Below are 20,863 nucleotides of genomic sequence, written 5' to 3' on the forward strand. Positions count from 1 at the left end.
GCTGAGGGGCAGAACCTGGCAGCAAGGGGCAGGCAGGTCGGGGAGCTCTCTGTCTGCACCCCTCGGGGGCGAAAGGCAAAGGCTGAGCCCTGGTGGTTCCCAGGGAACCCCGAGTACAAATGCCACGTCGAGCTGTGGGCCGGCGGCAGGCACAGCGGCTAAGCCTTCCCTTTATCATCTGCAGCAAAGCATTTACAGTCAATAAACGGGCTAATTAATTCTCTTCAAAGACCTCTCAATTATTCATCCTGGGCTACAGAGAGAACAATTAGAGCCCAGTGACAGCTCTGAAAGTGGAATCAGGCTGGGCCGCAGGGCTGAGCCCCCCGGGTCCGCACAGTCTCAGGGGTCCCCAGGGGCCCCTGCTCTGATAGAAACAAAGCAGGCTTTATCCCTGGCACCCCCTGCCCCCCTCCCCGGCAGGATGGACTATCTCTTCTTCCTCAAACTTGCAAGCAGCCTAGATCATTCCCCTCACTTCTCAGGGAAGAAAGCCAAGACCCCAACTGGTCAGTGATGTCTTTTGTCCAATAGCCCACCAGAGCGGACCTATGGACGCAAAGCCAGACTGGGGGGCGTGTGGCCTCCCTTGAAGGTCTGCCGGGTGCGGGCAGTGGGGTTGCTGCACTTGAGCTGAGCCCTTTCAGTCTCCCAGAGGTCTGCGCTGGAGGAGGGGGACAGGAGGGAGAGGGGAGAGCTGATCCATCAGCAACTGCAGGCCAGGCTGGGGAGACCTGCTTCCCCACCGACAGCGGAAGGCACCCTGGGGCGGCTAGCTGGAGTCCAGTGAGGACACTCGGATTCCACCGGGAGCAGTCCTGGAGCCCTGGCTAGAATCCTCCAGAGCCGGTGACAGTGGGGCGCTAGCTTCCCTTCTCTCCTCTAACTTCCTGGAGTCCCATCCTGGGGCCGCGAGGGAAACGGCAGCTGGCCTGTCCCCTGTTCACTTTCTGCTCTCCAGCCCCAGGTCCCCAAGGCCAGCTCTCACTCCTCTGATTTTCCCCAATAGTGCCGGCCAGCCGGCAGGCAGAGGGTTAACTCCTGGCCGCTCCCTACCGCGCAGAGTGGGGGGTGGGGGGCCGGGGGCGTGTCTGTCGGGAAGTATGGATTTCTGCAGTGGTTTTACTGGAAAAGCTGTAGCTGAAGGTGGGAGGGGGTCACCATGGCAACTTCTGGCTATGGGAACAGGTTGGCTGGTGGGAACCAATTCTTCCAGGGGCCCAAGGGGGCCCGGCTGGCGCTTGGCACCCGGGGGGCCCCTCGGAGGATCCTCACCGTCTTAGAGAGGCGCAGAGACCCTCCCCTCCCCAACCCGCCTCCCACCAGCAACACTTCGCTGGGCTCGGCCCCAGACTCAGCAGCCCCGCCCCCGGTTGAAGCGCCCCCCACACCCAAGCTGTTAATCGATGAACCGATTACCCAGGGCCGTCCAGAGCTCTCAGGAATCTCCCACTGAAAGAGAGAGCCTCGACTCCGTGGCCTGGGGTGAGACTCCCCCCTCTCTGGCCCTGCCCCAACCAAGGGAATCTAGATTCCAGGGGGCCCAAGAGCTTGCCCCAACCCAGCCCCCACCCAGCCCCAACCGGGAAGATTCCGCCCGCAGCGGCAAATTCAAGGAAGTCCTCCCCACCCCCAGCACAAACATGCACACTCTCCCAGCAAGGGGCTAGCCCCCCCTCCCCGGAAGACCCCGGTGGGGAGGGGAGGGCGCCCCCGGCTAGGAGGCTCCTGGGTGCACCTCCAAGTCTCTGTCCCTGTGGAATTCCAAGCGGCTGGGGTAGAGCCCACCCAGTGCCCCATGCCCCACCCCATCGCGGGGGCCCCCTATCCCCAGCCAGACCTCCCGGTGGGACACTGCTGCGCCTTCCCAGGGCGCCAATTCAGCTCTCAGCCCCAGAAGGCCGCCTGGGTGCGGGCAGGACAGGGGTTAGGCCAGAGCGCGCTGAGCACTGCCGGTGGGAGGAGTGGGGGACTCCTGGGCCCTCCAGGCTCAGGTTCCTGGCCCCCTACCCCAGGATTTCAGAGCCCCCCTGCAAATCCTGCAAGCACAGGGTGGGCGGGTGCAAGAAGGGGTGTGTGCCTGGGAGGCGCTTCCAGGAATCTCCCGCCCGCGCTGCCCAAACATCCAGGAAAAGAGGGCATATACAGGGCATATGCAGCTTGGGAGACGTTGGGATTCTGGGAGCCAAGTGAGGGGGCAGGCCCGGCCCACTACCTCCCGTTGCTCCAGGAAAGACCACCTGCCTAAGTCCACGTGGGCATCAATCCCTGCTCTGCTGGAGGTCCTTAGACCGGTGACTCTCCTGAACCTCAGCTTCCTGCTCTGTAAAATGGGCAGGAAATGTCTCCAGCGGGTGGTGAGCATAAAGAAGACATAATGCCCCTGCCCATTAACAGGTGAGGGATCCCAAGGTCAGGCCTGATCTCTCCTCTGGCCACTTCCACCAGGAAAGAGCAGGGACCTTTCTCAAGGGTTGCTGCTGCAAGATGTGGTTCTCCATCCTCCTTCGCATCCACCAGGGACGCTTGGAGGAGAAGTGGCTCATGGCGTGGGGCCCCCTGTCGGCGGGACCCACGCAGGCCAGGGCCCAGAGTGGTTAAGCAAAGCCGCCCCTGGTGTTAACTCCCGCAGGCCGGATACCCGTTGCGGTTTCCCAACTTCCATCAGGGCCTGAAAGACTTAAACCTACCCACTGCGATTGGGGTCCTTCCTTCCCTCACCCCTGGGCTGATTTAGGGGACGCCTAAACCAGCTCCCTTCACCACCCCGCCCCCGGCTCCCCACTGCTTCCCCTACAGTCCCCTCCCCGCCCCCGCTCCTGCACGGGGCTTCCATCTCTCGGATCTGCCGAATCCCGATAAAACATTTGGGGGAGATAAGTGCTGCGTATAAATAATTAAGACCACATGCATATGCGCCAACAAAAAAAAAAGTTTAAAACCCCCATTCCGGGAACAGCTGCCTGTGTGGGGCCAGGCAGGGCTGCCGGAGGCCCACCCCCACCCCACCCTGCTTGCTCCTTGGGGAGGGTCTGCCGGGGGCTCTCCACTCCCAGAGCCCCTTCCCCCAACCCAGGGTGGCCCAGAGTGGGTGAGGAAAGGGTGGCAGAGGAGTCCACTGGTGTGGTGAGGGGGACAGGCACCACCGTGGGAGTGGCCCTCACACACCCCAAGAGGCCAGGATCCACCAACCCCAAGACTGAGCAGGGTCTAGGCACCTAGGAGTGCCCAATAAACATTTACTGAATAAATTCATGAATGAGCCAACGAAGGAACTGATCCCAGGTTCCAGGGGAGTGTCTGCCCTCAGCTCTGCCATCATGAAGACCTGCTTGCCCCAATGCCAGCGTCCTGTCAGCTGCAGGGGAGTCAAGCCCAGGGTGCCCAGGGCTCCCCCACCCCCAAAAAAAGGGCCATCTCCCATCCTCTGCAGGAATGCCAGGAGAAGAGAAATTAGACTAGCTCATCCCTCACCTGGGAAAGGTGCAGCTTGAGGGCCTTAGGTGAGAAGGCTGGAAGAACTTCCAGAAGGAATCAGGTTGCCGGCCTGGAGAGTGCAGCTCCTGCCCCTCCCCACTGCAGGAGGGTCAGCGTGGGGTGGCCCAGAGACAAGGGGAGGCTTGCCCTGCCATGCTCCTGCTCAAGAACCTGCCATGGCTCCCTCCTGGCAGCACTGTCTGATACCGAGGCTGGAGCTGTCCCCTGGCAGACTCCCCCCGGCCCCAGGTTGCATGCAGATCCTGCCCCTCTCCGGGGCCACTTCCCATCTTTGGAAGGAAGGCCCTCGCACCCTCTACTCTTGTTTTCTCCTTCCTTCAGTTATTTCCTTAACAGCTACCATGTTCTAAGCTGGATGGATGGTAGGATGCTGAGAACAAAAGACACAGGTCTTGCCCTCAAGTGGCCTGCAACCCAGTGAAAGATACCGGCAAGTGGCTAGTGACAAGGGCTGCTCTGAGGTAAGCCAGGTGCAGAGGGAACAGGGAGAAAAGGGTGTGTCTTGGCAGAGTGTTGAGGGGTATCATGGAAAGCTTCCTGGAGGAGGAGATGGGCTAAACTCCTGGAAGATACACAGGATTCCTCCAAGCGCAGAAGGGGAGCAAGGCTGGGCAGTGCCTCCAGGTGCTTCCAGCACTGCCCCCTGCCGGCTGTCCACACACCCGTGGCTCTCACAGCCAGACCTAGGAGGTATGGGTTCCAATCCTGACTCTTCTATTTACCCTCAAGTTAGTCTATTTCCCGGACCTCAGTTTCCTTATCTGTAAAATGGGGATCAGGGTCCTGCCGTGCAGAGCTCCTTGCGATCCATCCTTGGCCCTCCGTCCTCGGTGGGAGATAAAGCTCCTACCCCAGCACCCAGCACTGGCTGGTTAAACCTAACAGGTGCCTGGTAGATACTGACTGGTGGGTGGTCTGAGGACTTGGCGTTTTCTTTCTGAGCTTCCTTCCCTGGCAGCAACAAACCCCGATAGGGAGCACTGTCCTCTGCTCACCCAGGACTCTAGAAATGCACTCCCACCCCAGATCACTGGCATCTTGGACCACTGCCCACCCAACTGACCAAGCGTTGGGCGCGTGACGGCACAAGCTGTGTCCTGCCCCTGCCCGGTGCCCCACAGGAGCATGACAAATACTTTGTGGAGTTAAGCACTCCAGTAACAAAGCTCCTCCCAGGGACCCAGGGCTGGAGAGAGAGGTGGGTGTGCTCAGAAGGTGCCAGTCCTGGGTGATGTCCTCCACCCTGAGCAAAGGGGTCTTGGGTTCCTGACCAGAGGCCCAGCCATGGCTGCCTCTCCCTCACCACACGCCAGGGCGAGCTCAGTCTTGCCTCTGATCCTGATGAGAGCAGGTGCCCACCAGAGACAGCTATGCCCGCATCATCTGTGGTTCCTCAGACCCCTCCATCATCCCCGTCAAGCCAGCTCAAGACTTTTTGCTGATGCCAGCCCTCCAAGTCCCTGAACATGAGACCTTCCTTCATCCTGCCATCCTGGACTTCAAACTCAGTAGGAAGGTGCCCGGAATTTAAAAAAAAAAATCATAAGCACTAAGAAAGAGTGACCTTCAAACCTTCTCACCGCTTGGGTCATGCACTCTCTCATAAGAAATGCTTGAGCTCATAACTCCATATGAACTCATAACTATATATGTATAGTTATTTATAGATTTCAAGTTTCCGTGACTGTATGAATCTATTACTTGCGTTATAAAATATTCACAAAAGAGAGACACTTTAAGAGGATGAAATGTAAATACTAAGCATAAAATTCTCCTCCCCACCCTAGTGGATTATTCTGTGTTTGGAGCCCAAAGTCAGATTTCTTGGCCTCCCCAGCTAGGATGGGGTCCCTGGCAGCTCCCCTACTTTGGCCCATTCCCCAGCCTCAGACTCTGACCTTTTTCCTTCCCATAGATCCCCTCTGAACTCTGCCACCATGAAGACCTGCTTTCCCTGACACCAGCCATCCTGTCAGCAGCTGGGAAGTCAAGCCCAAGATGTCCAGGGAGCACCTCCCCCAAAAAAACAAAAAACAAAAAGACGGGCATCTCCTATCCTCTGCAGGACTGCCAGGGGAAGAGAAATGAGATGAGTCTGTGGCACAGAGGACAGGAACAGGCCCACTGGGGACAAAATAAAGGATTGTTGTGCTAAGTGGCTTCAGTTGTGTCTGACTCTTTGCAACCCTGTGGACTGTAGCCCGCCAGGCTCCTCTGTCCATGGGATTTCCCAGGCCAGAATACACGAGTGGACTGGCATGCCCTCCTCCAGGGGATCTTCCCGACCCAGGGACTGAACACATGTCTCTTATGTCTCCTGCATTGGCAGGCGGGTTCTTTACCACTAGCACCACCTGGGAAGCCCAAAGAAGGATTAGGTAGGGTTCCTTATAAGACAAAATTCCTGCAGCTGGGCCCAGAGGGAAGCGCTGCTCAGGACTAGACACCTGGTTCCAATCTGGCTGCATGACTGATGCAGAAGCTAGGGCTTGAGGACAGGTGTGCCATCACTAGGAACACCTTTCCTAGAGGAGGTAGGATCTGCGCCCAGGGCGCCTGATGTCTGTTCCCGTGTTCAGAGCCCAGTGGAGGCAGGGCAGCCTTTCTTGCCACCACCTTACCCTGCGACCTTGAGATTCCTCTGGGGTAGCTGGGGAGGCCCACCCAAGGTGCATAACCCTGGAATTCTGCAGCGGAAGCCCTTTCCCACCCTTGCCCCTGCAGATAAGGCCAAAGCCCCGATTCCTTCTGTCCCTGTGTGTTCCATCCAGGTCTGCTCTCCAGAACCTTCTGTGCCCTCCCTTCTCACACAGGCTCTGGCCCCAGTGGCTGCAGATACAGGGGCCGGGAGGCAGAGGAGGTCAGAGGTGAAGGGCGCCCTTCGTGGGTACTCTGCCCTGTGGAGGGGAAGCGGAGGAGCCTCAGCCACCCACTGTGCAGGACCCAGAGTTGCAGCCTCAGAGCCCGTGCCCCCAATGTCCTGGGGTCCCCTACCCCCAGCACAGGATCAGTATCTGCAGAGCTGGTCCCACCCCAGACGGCTCGCCAAGCCCATGCCCAGCATCTGACCCCTGTGTGCTCCCTCCTGGGTGGACTAAGGGGCCTGGGCAGAGGCCCTGGGAACAGCCGGGGCCCGGCCAGCTCGAAGCTGACCCCACGCCTCGGCCCGGGCCGAGTAACAGGAAGTAAGAGGCTGATGCCGGTAAGAGAACAGATTCGAGAGATTAGAGGTCTGCTGCTTGATCAGAAGCTGCCTGGAGCTGGAGGACAAGTTACTGGAAGGAGGAGGAAGCTGCCGCAGTAAATAATGCCAGGCCCCCAACGCTGGCCTCACGTGGCTGATGGGCCCCAGCTGGGGCCTGGGGCCAGCAGGTGGGGCAGAAAGTGTAAGGGTCTGCTCTCCTTGTAGCCAGAGCTGGGGGGGCCTGAGAAGGTGGGGTGCCCAGAAGGTCCCCTGGCCCCAGCTGGTGGAGCCTGAAATTCACAGGGTCTCCAAGGCTATGTCCCCCACTGTCCCCATGTCTCCTGCCCCTACTGCCCGCACACACCCAGCCCCACCCCACCCCCCGGGGGAGACCCTTGAAGTGGGGACCCAGCCCTGGGCTTGCTTACATTCCCCCCACAATTTTCCCTGCCCCCCCCCCAGAGTGATTCCTGGAAGGCTGGCTGCTTCCTCACAGAATGGAGGGCACCCTGGGTGTACCGTCCCGGCGGATTTCCCTGGATTCCAGCATTCCGCCCATCCATCTGCCAGGCGTCACCCTGGGCTGTTCTGCCCCTGGCCGCGTGGACTCCCCAGACCCCTGAAGAGCCCTTAAGACCCAAAGTTCCCTGTGGCCCGACCCCGAGATCCACAGTGTGGGTGCTTCTGTGGAAGGGGTCAGGCGCTAACCCAGCACCTCCAATCCCAAGAGGCTGAGCCCCCAACTTTACACACTCTGGGGGCGCCCGAGAGGCAGCAGAGGCCTCCCACCCCCACCAGGGACACAGGGCTGAAAGGCCTGTCCAAGGCCACCTCTGTCCCCAAAGCCTTGGTGGCACGCGCCTGCCATCCTCTCTTTCACTTCTGACCAAGACCTTCCCCAGCCTCCCCCAGTCAGGACACTCTGATTCCCACTCTGACCCAGGTAGCCCCCTACTGCCAGCCTGGGCCACCCCGGGGTGGAGGGGACGGAGCCCCCATGTCACACGGGCACCTTCTCTCCGAAGTGCAGTTTCCACACCACGGGGCCAGCAAGTGGTTAAATTTAATGAGACAGCGGAACTCCCATATTTCAGAAGACAGTGAGGACAGTGTCATCATGACCTTGAGGAAAGGAAAGCGACCTTAAACAAGACATCAATCATAAGGTTGGGAGGCGGATTTAACTACAGAAAACAAAGAGTCTGTGATTTAGCAAGAATTCCACACAAGTGAAAAGACAGGCCATAAAAGGGGGACTTTTTTTTCCCATACATATGACTAACAAGGGTTAGTATCCAGCATATGTAAATAACTCTGATGAAGCAACTAGAGAACTTTATTATGCTCCTCATAGAAGCAGAATCCGATGGTTAAGACCTAAGAAAAGGTGCTCAAGTTCGTCACTTATCAGAAAGAGCAGATTAAAATCACAAGAAACCGCCACACGTCCACCAGAATGACTAAAGTTTTGAAGTCTGATGATGCGGAGGATGGCGAGAACAACAAGCAATGAGAACAATGGCGTGTAAATCACGTTGGCCACTTTGGGGAAGGCTCAGGAGGGTCTAGTGAGGAGATAAGGATCGCAGCCTCAGCATCCTCCCCAGGCGTGTGTCCAACAGAAATGCGCACACTTGTGCCCCAAGCAACACCAGGGTGAACGTGCCTGCTCACAGCAGGGCTGTCTGGAAACCACGGCTGAAAAGAGCCCAAGGTCCCCAAACAGTAGAGTGGAGGAATCAACCATGGCACGCAGTGGAAAAACCACACAGCCGTGGCAAGAATGAGCTACAGCTGTGACTCGGATGAATCTGAGAGCTGGAGAATCAAAAAAGGAGACAGGCAGACAAAGGCACGCAGGCACGCTCAGTGGCTCAGTCGTGTCCAACTCTGTGTGACCCCATGGACTGTAGCCCACCGGGCTCCTCTGTCCATGGGGATTCTCCAGGCAAGAATACTGGAGTGGGTTGCCATGCCCTCCTCCAGGCGATCTTCCCAACCCAGGGATCAAACCCAGGTCTCCCGTATTACAGGCAGATTCTGTACCATCTGAGCCACTAGGGAAGCCCAAGAATATGGGAGTGGGTAGCCTATCCCTTCTCCAGGGATATAAAGGCATTCATTACCCAAAATTCACAGCAAATCCAAAAGCTAGCAGCACTAGTTATTAACTAAGGAAATAGGGCGATGGCAGAACGATAGAGCAAAGCAGGTAATGAGCATGAAAGACAGGCTGCAGCCTAACTTCTGGCAGAGGGAACGGGTTGTGCATAGCAAGGAAGCTTCTGGAATCCTGGCTATGTTCTATTTCTTGATCTGAGTGGCAATGATATGAGAGATTATACATATAAATATGTATATGAGAGGTTATTTATATGTAAAACTGTGCATATATGCTTTGTACACTTTTCTGTATTAGGTCATGTGGGTAGCTCCTTATTTTTTCAAAAACACAAGTGTATCTGAGCACCCACTGTGGGCACTGGGATTCCTCACACAGACTTGCACCCAGCCCTGTTCCTAGCGCTCATGGTCCAGGAGTTCGTGGAATGAGGATGCAAGTCCTATGGTTTCCCCTTGGCCAGTAGAGCACAGGGTCTCCCAGCTACATAACCTCAAGCTCACTGTGGGCTGTCGGCTGAGCCCGCTTGCTGACTGGTAGGGTGCAGCCTCCCATGGCTCCCATCCTCTCCTGGCCCCCCACCCTGTTCGGAAATGCAGAGACAGCCCTGAAGGGGACCCCTCCGATGCATGTCACATTTCCTTCCCCAGTGGGGGAGGCACAGGTCTTGAACTGGCTCCTCCCACCCCCCTACCCTCCCTCCCAAGAGCAAACATGCCACCGCCCCCACCCCCCCCCCCGCAGTCTTCAGAGATGATGGTACAAACAGCCTTCCCTCGACTCCCAGGCTGTGGAGCTGGACCCAGGCCAGCGCCCTATGGATCCTGCAGGCTCAGGGCCAAGGGGATGCGATGGGAAGGACATCTCCCCAACCTGTTTACAGGCCCCAGCCGCTATCTCCAGCTCCAATCTGCGGCCTCCCTTTATCTCAGCGGGGCCAGCCCCGGGTTCCCAGCAGCGGCCTCCCCACTGCTCACTTCCTGCCAGCGGCCCAGCGTTACAGGAATATGCACATTGAACTTGGCTCACGTGCATGTGTGTGTGTGTGTGTGTGTGTGAGTGTGTGTGCACAAGTGTGCGCCCACACCCTAGAGCCTGTCCCTGGAGGGGAGCCAGGGGGCCTGGGGGTGCCTCAAGAGGCAGCCACCCCAGGACTCATATCTCACTCCTCTGAAAACCTGCCCACCATCCTCACCCTGCTCACGGGACAGACACCTCCAGAGGGCCAGGAAGGGGCTACCTCAGAGACCCCCAGCTTTCCCCAGCATGTGTTCCTCACCCACTCCTGCCTCCTCCTGCACAGGGGCCCTGCGGCCCTCCACCATCTGAGCTCCCGACAGGGCTCCCTGCCTCCCACGACAGTGTCCATATTGCATGGGGGTCCCCGGGGTCGGGAAGTTGGGCCACTGTCCCCCTCATCATCCATTCAACTGAAATCATGGAGTACTGCGGGGCTGCTACTGGTCTGGGCACACGGGACGCCTCGAAGGTCAAGAGTGTCCTGGTCTCTCCCCAAACCTGCTGGCAGTGAGAAGGGACCCTACTGACACCCCAGAGGACAGCCACCTCCCTTCCCTGCTGGAAGGGGGTCAGGGAGCTTCCCAGAAGGAGCGTCTCAGCTGAGACAAGAAAACAGAGAAGGTGGTAACCAGAGACACGTGCCACTGGCTGGGGGGCGGGGGGTGGTTTCCGGGCAGAAGGCATGCAGGTGCAAAGATCTCGGGGTGAGAGTGAGGCCAGTGCATTCGGGGAATCAGAAAGGGCTGCAGCAGTATGAGGGAGACAGCTGTGAGGATGCGGGGCGGGGAGGGGGGCTGCGGGGGGGTGCTGGGGGGGCGGTGCGGGCTGCATCCCGGGGGTGGGGGCAGGGGCAGGAGCCCAATGTGGCCTGACCTAGGGCAGTGGATGTGGGGTGGGCATCCAGTGCCCACCTGGACCCCAGGGTGGGCATCCAGTGCCCACCTGGACCCCAGGCCTCCAGGTTCACAGTTGGGGAGGGGGCTGAGGAGGAGAAAAGGGAATCAGCCCAGTGACCTGGGGTGCTGGGGAGGGATGAGCAATGCTGGCTGCGCCAGGGGCTTCTGGCTTCTCATCCTAGTCTGGGAGCTGTGGACTGTCTTCAGCTTACCAACAGGGTGACTGGATCTCACACACTCCAGGGACACACACACATACACATGGACACAGACAGACATATGTATACACACGGGCATATACAAACGTGCGTGCTAAGTTGCTTCAGTCGTGTCCGAGTCTTTGAGACCCTATGGACTCTAGCCTGCCAGGATTCTCCAGGCAAGAATACTGGAGTGGGTTGCCATGCCGTCCTCCAGGGGATCTTCCAGACCCAGGGATCAAATCCTGTCTCTAACAGTGGCAGGTAGGTTCTTCACCACTAGCGCCACCTGGGATGCCCATACACACACACACACCCACACACAAACATACACACTTACGGACAGGCACACCTTGTTTCATTGAGCTTCGAAGATATTGCTTTTTCTTTTCCTTTTTTTTAACAAATTGAAGGTTTGCAGCAACCCTGCACCAAGCAAGTCTACCAGCACCATGGTTCCAAAAGCACATGCTCACTTTGTGTCTCAGCGTCACATTTGGGTAATTCTCGAAATGTTTCAAATCGTCCACCAACAAAAATATTACAACTCACTGGGACTTCCCCGGCAGTCCAGTGGTTAATTAAGACTCCGAACTTCTACAGGTTCAATCCCTGATCGGAAACTAAGATCCCGCATGATGTGCAGCCAAAAAAAAAAAAAAAATGACAACTCATTGAAGGTTCAGATGATGGTTAGCAATTTCAGCAATAAAATATTTTTTATTAAGGTATGTACATTTTTTTAGACATAATGCTATTGCATGCTTAAAAGCCTACAGCATAGTGTAAGCATAACTTACGTGCATTGGGAAACCAAAAAATTCACGTAACATGCTTTGCGATACTTAATTGCAGTGGTCTGGAAGCAAACCAGCAATATCTCTTGAGGCGTGCTTATACACATGCATAACAAATACTAATAGTTACATATACCCACAGTATACACACATGTGCACATGTAAGCACACAGTGTGCACATGCCTGGGTGGGCATGCCAACATGCACACACATACAAACATACACATATGCACATACATACGTAGACACATTCACACACATGCATGTGCCTACACAACTCCCTGAGACCAAGTCTTGGTCACAGGGTCTCTGAAGCGCCAATACTTTGGCCACCTGATGCGAAGACCTGACTCACTGGAAAAGACCCTGAGGCTGGGAAAGATTGAGGGCAAGAGGAGAAGGGGGAGACAGAGGACGAGATGGTTGGATGGCATCACCGACTCAATGGACACGAGTTTGAGCAAACTCTGGGAGATGGTGAAGGACAGGGAAGCCTGGCATGCTGCAGTCCACGGGGTTGCAAAGAGTCGGACATGACTGAACAACCCAACAACAGCAAGCCCCCATGATGAGGCCTCAGAAGCAGGCCACGGAGGGCCCCCAGCCTTCTCCCATGATATCCCAAGCTTCCTGCTCCCTTCACGCTGGAGAAGCCACCACTGGGCAAGAAGGGGGTGGCCCAGGTGCCCTGGGACAAGATAGGCGGTGATAAGCGGCTACCTGGTAGAAGCAACTTCTGTTGGGGCCAACTTTCCCCAGGAAGAGCCCAGCTTGCTGAGGAAACAGCCCTGCCCTGGGAGAACAAAGGCCCAGTTTGGTGACCAGCTGTTTCACCTTGGTGGCATTTTCCGGTAGCCCCGAGGCCCCTGCCTAGTCCCTCTCCCCCGGGGTTCCAGTGAGGATTAGCAGGGAGATTGTGGGTGGGAAGGTTTAAGTGCCTGCAAACAGAATGCCATTCTGTGGCTCTGCCACGGCTGGGAGGTGCTTGGGGATCCAGCTGTTTGCCCCCTTCTCCCTGCCCCCCCTAAAGCCACCATCGCTGCCCCAGTCCATCCCTTCCTTCCCACACAGGCCTCTACTCCCCACCCCCCCTCCCCCACTTCCCAGCAGAAGGGCTGGAGCCAAGCACTGAGATAAGGGGCTTGTTTTCTCAGGGCCCGGAATTCGGTGGAGATTGTGGGTCAGGGCCGCAGGGCACCGAGGGGGGAGCTGGGGAGGGGAGAGTGGGCCTTTCCTCTAGATGGGTGTCCTTGGGGCCCCAGATCCTACAGGGACTTGTGATTTCTGCCCTTTCAGGATGGCTCTGCAGACACAGGGGAGAGGACTCCATCTCCACCCCCACTCCCTTCTCTTGCAGGCCTCAAATGTTCCAGCTGCCTCTGACCACAAGCCTTTGCTGAAGCTGTTCCCTCTGCCTGGAACACTCTCCCTCTGCCTTTGTCTGATTAACACTTTGCTCTGCCTTCAAAGCTCAGCCAATCACTGCTTCCTCCAGGAAGCCTGCCCTGATGCTTCAGCCAGGCCTGTTGCAGCTTTTCCCAGAGCCAACAGGCAGCATCCTGTCTGTATCCCAAAGAACTGAACTCCAATGGCAAGCTGCTTTGCTCTCCTCTATCCCCAGACCTGACCTGGAGCAGACACGCATGAGAGCTCTGATGAAGGTCAGTGTCAGAGTCCTCTGTGCTGAGGGCTGCCCTGATCAGAGCTGTGGGTGCCTCTTCTGGTCACATTCAGCCCTTAGGGACCGGTATCCTCCCGTGAGGAAGAGACATTTGTGGCCCACACTTGGGGAAGGGGAGCTGCTAGTGGAGCTGGGCGCCCAGAGAGAGGCCTGTCCTCCCTGGCTGAGGGACGGTCAACCTTGCAGAAGGCCCAGTCCAGGCGGAGACGGGCTGCACCCCACAGCAGCAGCACCAACCCCAGCGCCCTGGGCTGTGACCAGTAACCACAATAAAACAGCCAACAGTAAGACAGAAAACACTCATCTGTAGCATCTACTACCAGCCAGGCACCAGACTCAGCACAAAAAAACCCTTAAGTCATCAAATCCTCAAAACAACCCATTTTGCATTTAAGGAGACTGAGGCGCAGAGAGGTTAATTGACTTGTCCTAAACCGCCCACCTGCTAAGTGAGGACTTGAGTCAGTCAGGGCCCTTCACCACTCCCCACCCCCCACCCTGACACTGGCTCAGGGTGGAGGCAGCCCCCCAGCCAAGGGCAGGGGGGTACGGAGGAGGGGACTCTTTGTCACCCCCCTAATTCCACCTTCATTATGCCCCCGAAGTCGGATGCTCAGGCTTCGGGATCATCTTTGTATCCCTCTGCCTGGCACCCAGACAATGCCTGGCACCAAAAAGTTGCTCAATAAATCTGTATTGAAAAAAGTAGATGATGGGAAGCTACTTTTTTTCGGGGCAACATAGCACAGTCCAGTTAGAGCTGGACGCTCCCGGCCAGGGGACCTTAGGCACGTTCATTGGCTCTGTGCGTCTCAGTTTCCCCATCTGTAAAATGGGGTGAAAATAACACTTGTCAACTGAGAACTCTTGGGAGGCTTAACTGCTTTAACACTTGTAAGGTGTCTGGGACAGTCCTGGACACACAGTAAAAGGCACATGAGCGTCTCTCTATAAAAACTTGCCTGGCCTTTGTTTCTTCATGAGTAAGCGCAACCTTCCTCTCTCTCCCTCAGCCCAAGTTCGCTCGGAGCCGAACGCGGCGAAAGCAGAACTACGACTCCCAGGATGCCTCGGGAGTGTGCTCAGTGTCCGCCGCGACGAAAGCTGAACTACAACTCCCAGCATGCCGCGGGGGACCTCCGGCCAGGCCAGGTCATTCGCGGCCGAAGTCTGGAAATCCTGCCGCTCCGATCCAGCCGAGGAATATCGGGGCTAGGGGGCCCGGCACTATCCCCGCCATGCTCCGCAGACTGGCCCGGGCCGCGACCCCGCGGCACCGGGTCTTCTGGGCGCGGAGGTCTGGGAGCCTGGCGGAGGTTCCGACGTACGTGGTGGACCTGCGCAGCGACACGGTGACCAAGCCCGGGCCGGCCATGAGGCGCGCCATGGCCGAGGCCGTCGTGGGGGACGACGACTACGGCGAGGACCCCACCGTCCGCGGTGAGCCCGGCGTGCAGGCCGGAGCCGGGGGTCCTCGCGGCGACCCCAGGGCGCTGTCCGTGGTGCTGGTGGGAGCGGAGGCCCGGGGTTCGGGGTGGCGGCTCAGCTGCAGGCCGTTCATTGCGCTCGGTTCCCTTGCAGCTCAGTCTGACACATCACTAGAGAACCTGTTAGAAATGCAGAGTCTCGGGTCCCACACCGGACCTTCGGAGCCAGAATCTGCAAGTTAACAGGATCGCCGGGTGATTTGTGGGCTCACTGAAGTGCAGCCCCATGACACGATGAGAACGGGTGTTATCTCATCTTGCAGAGGAAGGCTTTGAGAAGCTAAGCCAGGTGCTCAAAAGCAGGACTCGAATTCAGGTCTTCTCACTCTGGAACCCTTGGCTATTGTCCTGCACCCACCACCTTCCCACATGAAGACAACAGAAAACCCATCTAGAAAAGGGTTTCTCCACAGGCTGCTCCTCCAGAGGAGTGAGTTCTAGAAACCTCGAAAGTGTTTTCAAGATGGTTGAAAGTTGCTGCCACCCACCCTGGTTTGAGGGTTGTTGCCATGGGGAACCTTTACTATTGCTGGGGTGTGTACAAACCATCAGCTGTGCCAGGGGCAAGTCGTGGGGTCGTGAATTTAGCCCTGAGGGCCTGGATGTGGGGTCAGGTCATGATGGGGCTGATCAAGCATCCAGCAGACACCCACTGTTGGCCTGGAACTTCAAAGATGCTGACCCATTGCTCAGCAGGTAGCCTGATGCATAGACGGTCATCCCCACTGGGTGAGGGAGGTGCGGGGTTAAAGCATCCACAGAGAGTGCCTTGGGGGCCAGGGGTGGGTAGAAGGAGACATGGGACTCACAGGAAAGGGGGACTTTGTGGAGGAACCTCTTCAAAGATGAATGAAATGCTCCACCCCGAGTCCCGGGCAGGGAAGAGAGTGCTGGCTCACCAGGGCAGAAACATAGTGGTGAGAGAGGTGTTCAGGATATGGATGGGCAATGTGGCTGGAGCTGGGGTGTAGGACCGCACCCTTGTTCCTGGAGGGGAGGCAGAGGCCCGATCCCATCAGTCTTCAATGTCATGGCAAAGGAAGGGGAGCTTCAGAGCAGGAGCCGGAAGCCCCGCCCCCTTCCAGCCCCCTAGAGTCTCCTTCTGAGGGCTCCAGTCCTTGTGTTCTGGGAGAGGAAGTCAGCAGAGAAACCACAGGGCCCCACCTGCAAAGGACTGATGGGAAAGGAAGTCAGACAGGTGTGAGGTCTGGGTGGGACAGGAGGGTTCAAACCACAGAGTTTCATTGGGGGGGGGGGGGGGGAGAACATGGCCCAGGAGGAGGCGGGGGGGGGGGGCATCAGAGGGTTGACTGAGGGGCCCCTGAACCCAGATGTGCAGCCACCAAGACCGCAGACTGCAGCTGGAAGACTGGGGCTGGCTCCCGACTAGCCACTCACCACAGCCTTGGGCAAGATGTCCTTATCCGGACAAGGGGCTCAAGGAGTGAGTTAGGAGAGGACTTTGAAAAGTGCCATTGTTAATGGAGCCCCAACCCCCATCCCTTCCTGCTTCAGAGCTGCAGGCCACGGCTGCGGAGCTGCTTGGGGTGGAGCAGACCCTGTTCGTGCCCACAAACACCATGGCCAACCTCATCTCTGGTGAGCGTGGGGCGACCGCCACTTGCCCTCCAGGCCCTCCTTCCATGCTTCTCCCTTTTGTGGTGGGGGCTGTGACAACATCAGTGGGGCTCTGAGCCATCTGGAACCCGTAACCACACCCTTCTCTCACCCCTTCCTGCCTGGGGGTCTTGCCCCCAACCTCGAATCGTGACTTCCCTGCAGGCTGCCACACCTTTGTAAATTGCCTCTTTATCAAGCATTCCGGTTTCCCAGAGGGTGCCCTCTGTTTCCTGCTGGCGCCTGACTGATGCTGTGCCCTGGGCTGCTGGGCCCTCAAAGGGGAGCATTGTGGCTGGCCTCCCCTTGCAGGAGGTACTCTGCAGGGGGGCTGCAGAGAATGGGGGGGGGGTACAGAGTGTGCAGGGCCCAATGACCCACAGGCCTAGACTTGTGCACTTGGTAGGATGCTTTCCAGCACATGGCAGGAAGGTGTCTTAAAGGGGCGCTCTCTCTTAATTGGCATAAGGCACTTGGGAGCTGGCGGTGGCCCTGAGGGTCAAGCCTGGCTGAGCTGGATGGGGACAGACGGGGGGAGGACATGGCCCAGGAGGAGGTGGGGTGCAGAGGGTTGACTGAGGGCCCCCTGGACCCGCATGTGCGGCCACCGAGACCACAGGCTGCAGCTGGCCGATGCAGTCTGCCAGCACTTGATCCCGACACTGCCCCCACCCCATCTACCTTAGTGATGTGTCACTGCCGGCGCCGGGGCTCCCAGCTCCTCCTGGGGCAGGAATGCCACCTCCATGTCTATGAGCAGGGCGGGGTGGCTCAGGTAAGCACCCAGCACCTCTCACCCTGGGGCCAGCACAGGATGCTCAACAGCTGTGGTGGGAACCTGTTTCCCTGGCACGGGGCTGGGACCTGCAGAGGGAGAAATGTCTGGGACGGTGGCCTCTCTGGGGGAGGCAGGAAGGAGAGCCATTCCCCGATTGACCACACAGGGGCAGGCTGGGCTGAGTCCGGCAGCCTGTATGCTGGCTGCACTTGGCACCCTGCTGCCCCCTAGTGGGCACTCAGCGCACCGGCCGCTCAGGCCGGAGGGACAGCAAACATGGTGTCTTCCATCCTCCCCCTCCTTTGCTGGGACGTCTGTGCCCAGGTCCATAGCTCAGGCGGAAGCCTCCACGGCCCAGAGCTGGGGAGGAGCAGACAAGATAAGGGTAGGAGGTACCGTTGGACCCCTGGACCTTATCCTCTGCCCCCCCACCCACACCTGCAGATCGCAGGGGTGCACTCCCACCCCCTCCCAGACCTGCCCTACGGCACCCTGGACCTGACTGAGCTGGAGAGGCTGGTCACACGGAGCCTTGGGAGCCCCTACCACCTGGTCTGTGAGCTCATTTGCCTGGAGAACACCCACAGCAGCTCCGGGGGCCGGGTCCTCCCCTTGGAATACCTACGCCAGGTAGGCCCAGCCCCACCACTCTGCCCCCACCACTAGCCAGCTACTGGCTTCCTGTCCCCTGGGTCCCCTGCTGGGGTTTAGTCTCCTCTGATACATGTCTGGGTGCCCATCAGTGGCCAGAACTACTCTGGGAGACACGGGTGTGACTCTAGGTGCAGCTGCAAAGAGAATGATGGCCCAGTGTAGAGTCCCCAGGGCCCCAACCTTCCTCCAAAGAGCAGAGACCCGCCCTTTGGAGTGAGTCCCCAGGCAGCACCAGCTTGGCCAGGTCTTACAGCCAGAGTGCGAGGGCTGAACTCTGCCACGCTCCCCGCGAGAACCTGAGGGCCAGCTTGCCCCTGCAGACCTATTCCTCACCTGGGAAACAGGGCTGAGGGCTCCCCTCCAATGGGGCTGTGGCACTGCTTAGACAGGATGAGGTTTTCGTGGCCTGGCCTACAGTGAACCCACCATAAACAGAAGATAAAGCCCTTATTGTTGAACCCCTTTCACAGAGGACAGCCCAGGCCCAGACCCAGAGTGACTACTTGGGTTCCAAATGGCCAAGCTGGTCACCAACCACGCAGACCCCTTGTGCTTCCTCCAGGAGACAAGCCCAGTGACTCTCTAGAGACCTTTTGGAGACCCATCCTCCCCCCAGCGCAGCCCCTCTGACCCCACCTGCATCTTGCCCACAGGTGCACTTGCTGGCCCGAAGCCATGGGGTCCGTGTCCACCTGGACGGGGCGCGGTTGATGAATGCCGCGGTGGCTCTGGGCGTGCCCCCAGCCCGCATCGTGGAGCACTGTGACTCTGTGTCTCTCTGTTTTTCCAAGGTAGGGAAGCTACAGGAGGGTGGAGGTGCCCACTGCAGGAGGCTGAGCTGTGTCCTGGGGCGCCTGGGCAGGCAGCTACTCACCCTGGATCCTCTAACCCCCTCCCCTAATGAGGCCACAGTGTCTGCCCCTCCACATCCCTCTTGCCCCCTCCAGAGCCCCGAGAACAGAGATGCACACCATGGGTAGGTGGGCAGGCCTCCTCTCTTCCTTCAGGGCCTTGGTGCACCAGTGGGGGCCCTGGTTGGGGGACCCAAGGACTTCATTGAAGAAGCCTGGCGCCTCCGGAAAGCCCTGGGTGGAGGGATGCGCCAGGCGGGGGTGCTGGCCGCAGCTGCCCTGGTGGGACTGGCTGACGCCGAGGAGATGTTGCAGAAGGACCACCAGAACGCCCAGAGATTTGCCAAAGGTGCCTGAACACCCCACCACTTCCCTTTGGCCCCAGGGCGGTGCCTTGCGGGTCCCCTGTAGCAGGGCCCAAGTCCCCAGCAGGTGTGCATTCCTCCAACTCAAGTCGGTGAAGGTCAGCAACCGAACCAGGAGGGGTGGGATCCAGGGAACTTGAGGGCTTTACCAGACCACACCCCATGCAGGGCCTGGACTAGCAGGCACCCAGTGGGGTTCAGTAATTCTCAGCAGGATCCGGCAGAATGTAGCCTTTAACCTAGGTTGAGTCCTCACAGCAACCCCACAATGTCTCCACTTTACAGATGCGGAAACCGAGAGGTTAATTGATTTGTCTAAAGAAAGTGTTAGTCACTCAGTTTTATCTCTTTGCAAGCCCACCAGAAATATAGCCCACCAGGCTCCTCTGTCCATGTAATTCTCCAGGCAAGAATACTGGAGTGGGTTGCCATTCCCTTCTCCAGGGGATCTTCCCAACTCAGAGATCGAACCCGGGTCTCCCACACTGCAGGCAGATTCTTTACCATCTGAGCCACCACTAATGTGTCCAAGGTCACAGCTAAAAAGTTGCAAGGCCAAGTCTGCCCAGGTCAGGACTAAGGCTCCCTCCTTTCTTCCCACCATGGCTGGGCTGCCCTCTGCCTTTCCTGGGTGACAAGGCAGGGGTCGTAGGGGTAGCCGTAGAGTCCTGGGGTTGGGCTCAACTCACCGCAGGACTTGGGCCCAGGGCTCCAGGAATTGGCGTCCCCCGTCTGCTCCGTGGATCCCACCGCCGTGGAGACCAACATGGTGATGGTAAGAGTGGACGGGCTGCCGCCCGAGGAGCTGTGCCGGCGCCTGCAGGCCGTGAGCTCGGACGAGGCGGCCCAGACCGGCCGCGCGGTGCGCGTGCTGGTCTTCCCCTGGACGGAGCGGTCGGTGCGCGCCGTGTGGCACCGGGACGTCTCCGCGCAGGACACAGAGCTGGCGCTGGGAAAGTGGGCGTTCGTGCTGAGGACCCTCCGCCTTGGCCAGGATGGACGGAGCTGACGAGGGCCGGTGTCTCCAGCGAGCCGGCGGAAGGAGAGGCAGTAAAACCCCACCCCCGTCCTCTGCTGGTCTCCTGGGACCCCCTCACTTCCGTCACACGCGCGGTGATGCCTTCCACCTGTTCATTCAGCAGACCCCACGTGCTGCTGTGTCTGGGATGGGGGCCCAAGCTTGCTGGGACAGATGGGACACCCGCCACAGCCCGGGGGGCATGAGAGCATTTCGGGGACCAGCAGGAGGAAGAACGAGAGGACACAGAAAGGGACACCGGCGTCGGGTGGCCTGGTGGGGGGCTGGGGCTTCACCTTGCGATCGTCTGACTTTTTAAACAATAAGTTTCTTTTTGCTTACAAATTAATGTCATTGCTGCACATAATTTGGGACTGGATCTCCTTTCTAGCGACTCCTGGGGTGATTTAGACTCGGTGGTTAAGACCACCCTCCTCTGAGTCCCTCTGCTGTTCACCTGAAACTACCACATTGTTAATTGGCTACATGCCAATATAAAATGAAAAGAAAATATCTATACCACGCTTCTGCTGAAGTTAACCAGAACACCTGGACAAAATATACTTTTGAAAACCACCTAAGAATAATCACTATTACTATTTTTTTTTTTTGCACATTTCATTCTGGATATATATGTATGTATATATACATTTATATGAATCTGCATGTGGATTTTTTAAAATAGGGGAGATAG

At 58.0% G+C, this 20,863-nt stretch overlaps 1 protein-coding gene and 1 long non-coding RNA gene across 5 annotated transcripts; both read left to right on the forward strand.

The window, feature by feature from the left end:
• Window positions 1–1,407: 1,407 nt before the first annotated feature.
• Window positions 1,408–5,517, forward strand: LOC122693485. Of its 3 annotated transcripts, XR_006340914.1 has the most exons (4): window positions 1,409–1,485; window positions 2,231–2,397; window positions 3,820–3,959; window positions 5,414–5,517. It is a non-coding gene; the product is annotated as an uncharacterized LOC122693485 (long non-coding RNA). The 3 variants fall into 3 exon arrangements; XR_006340913.1 differs by lacking the exon at window positions 2,231–2,397 and having other exon boundaries at window positions 1,408–1,485; XR_006340912.1 differs by lacking the exon at window positions 1,409–1,485 and having other exon boundaries at window positions 1,571–2,397.
• A 9,015-nt stretch (window positions 5,518–14,532) lies between these two features.
• Window positions 14,533–20,686, forward strand: LOC122695452 (probable low-specificity L-threonine aldolase 2). 2 transcript variants are annotated; one of them, XM_043905351.1, is made up of 7 exons: window positions 14,533–14,839; window positions 16,402–16,485; window positions 17,190–17,278; window positions 17,726–17,911; window positions 18,589–18,726; window positions 18,943–19,135; window positions 19,859–20,686. In XM_043905351.1, exons 1-7 carry the CDS (start codon window positions 14,638–14,640, stop codon window positions 20,158–20,160), a joined length of 1,194 nt encoding a protein of 397 aa, XP_043761286.1. In that variant the 5' UTR covers window positions 14,533–14,637; the 3' UTR covers window positions 20,161–20,686. The 2 variants fall into 2 exon arrangements, with proteins under 2 accessions (XP_043761286.1, XP_043761285.1); XM_043905350.1 differs by having other exon boundaries at window positions 19,867–20,686.
• Window positions 20,687–20,863: the final 177 nt, after the last annotated feature.

The sequence above is a fragment of the Cervus elaphus genome, chromosome 5 (assembly GCF_910594005.1).
Source record: "Cervus elaphus chromosome 5, mCerEla1.1, whole genome shotgun sequence".
Classification (NCBI taxonomy): Eukaryota; Metazoa; Chordata; class Mammalia; order Artiodactyla; family Cervidae; genus Cervus; species Cervus elaphus.

Bases quoted from the DNA above. Each gene is read 5' to 3' on its own strand.
- LOC122695452 (XM_043905350.1), top strand. From the start codon at position 14,638: ATGCTCCGCAGACTGGCCCGGGCCGCGACCCCGCGGCACCGGGTCTTC. The intron at 17,912-18,588 runs GTAGGCCCAGCC...TCTTGCCCACAG, and splicing joins CCTTGGAATACCTACGCCAG to GTGCACTTGCTGGCCCGAAG. The intron at 18,727-18,942 runs GTAGGGAAGCTA...CTCTTCCTTCAG, and splicing joins TGTCTCTCTGTTTTTCCAAG to GGCCTTGGTGCACCAGTGGG.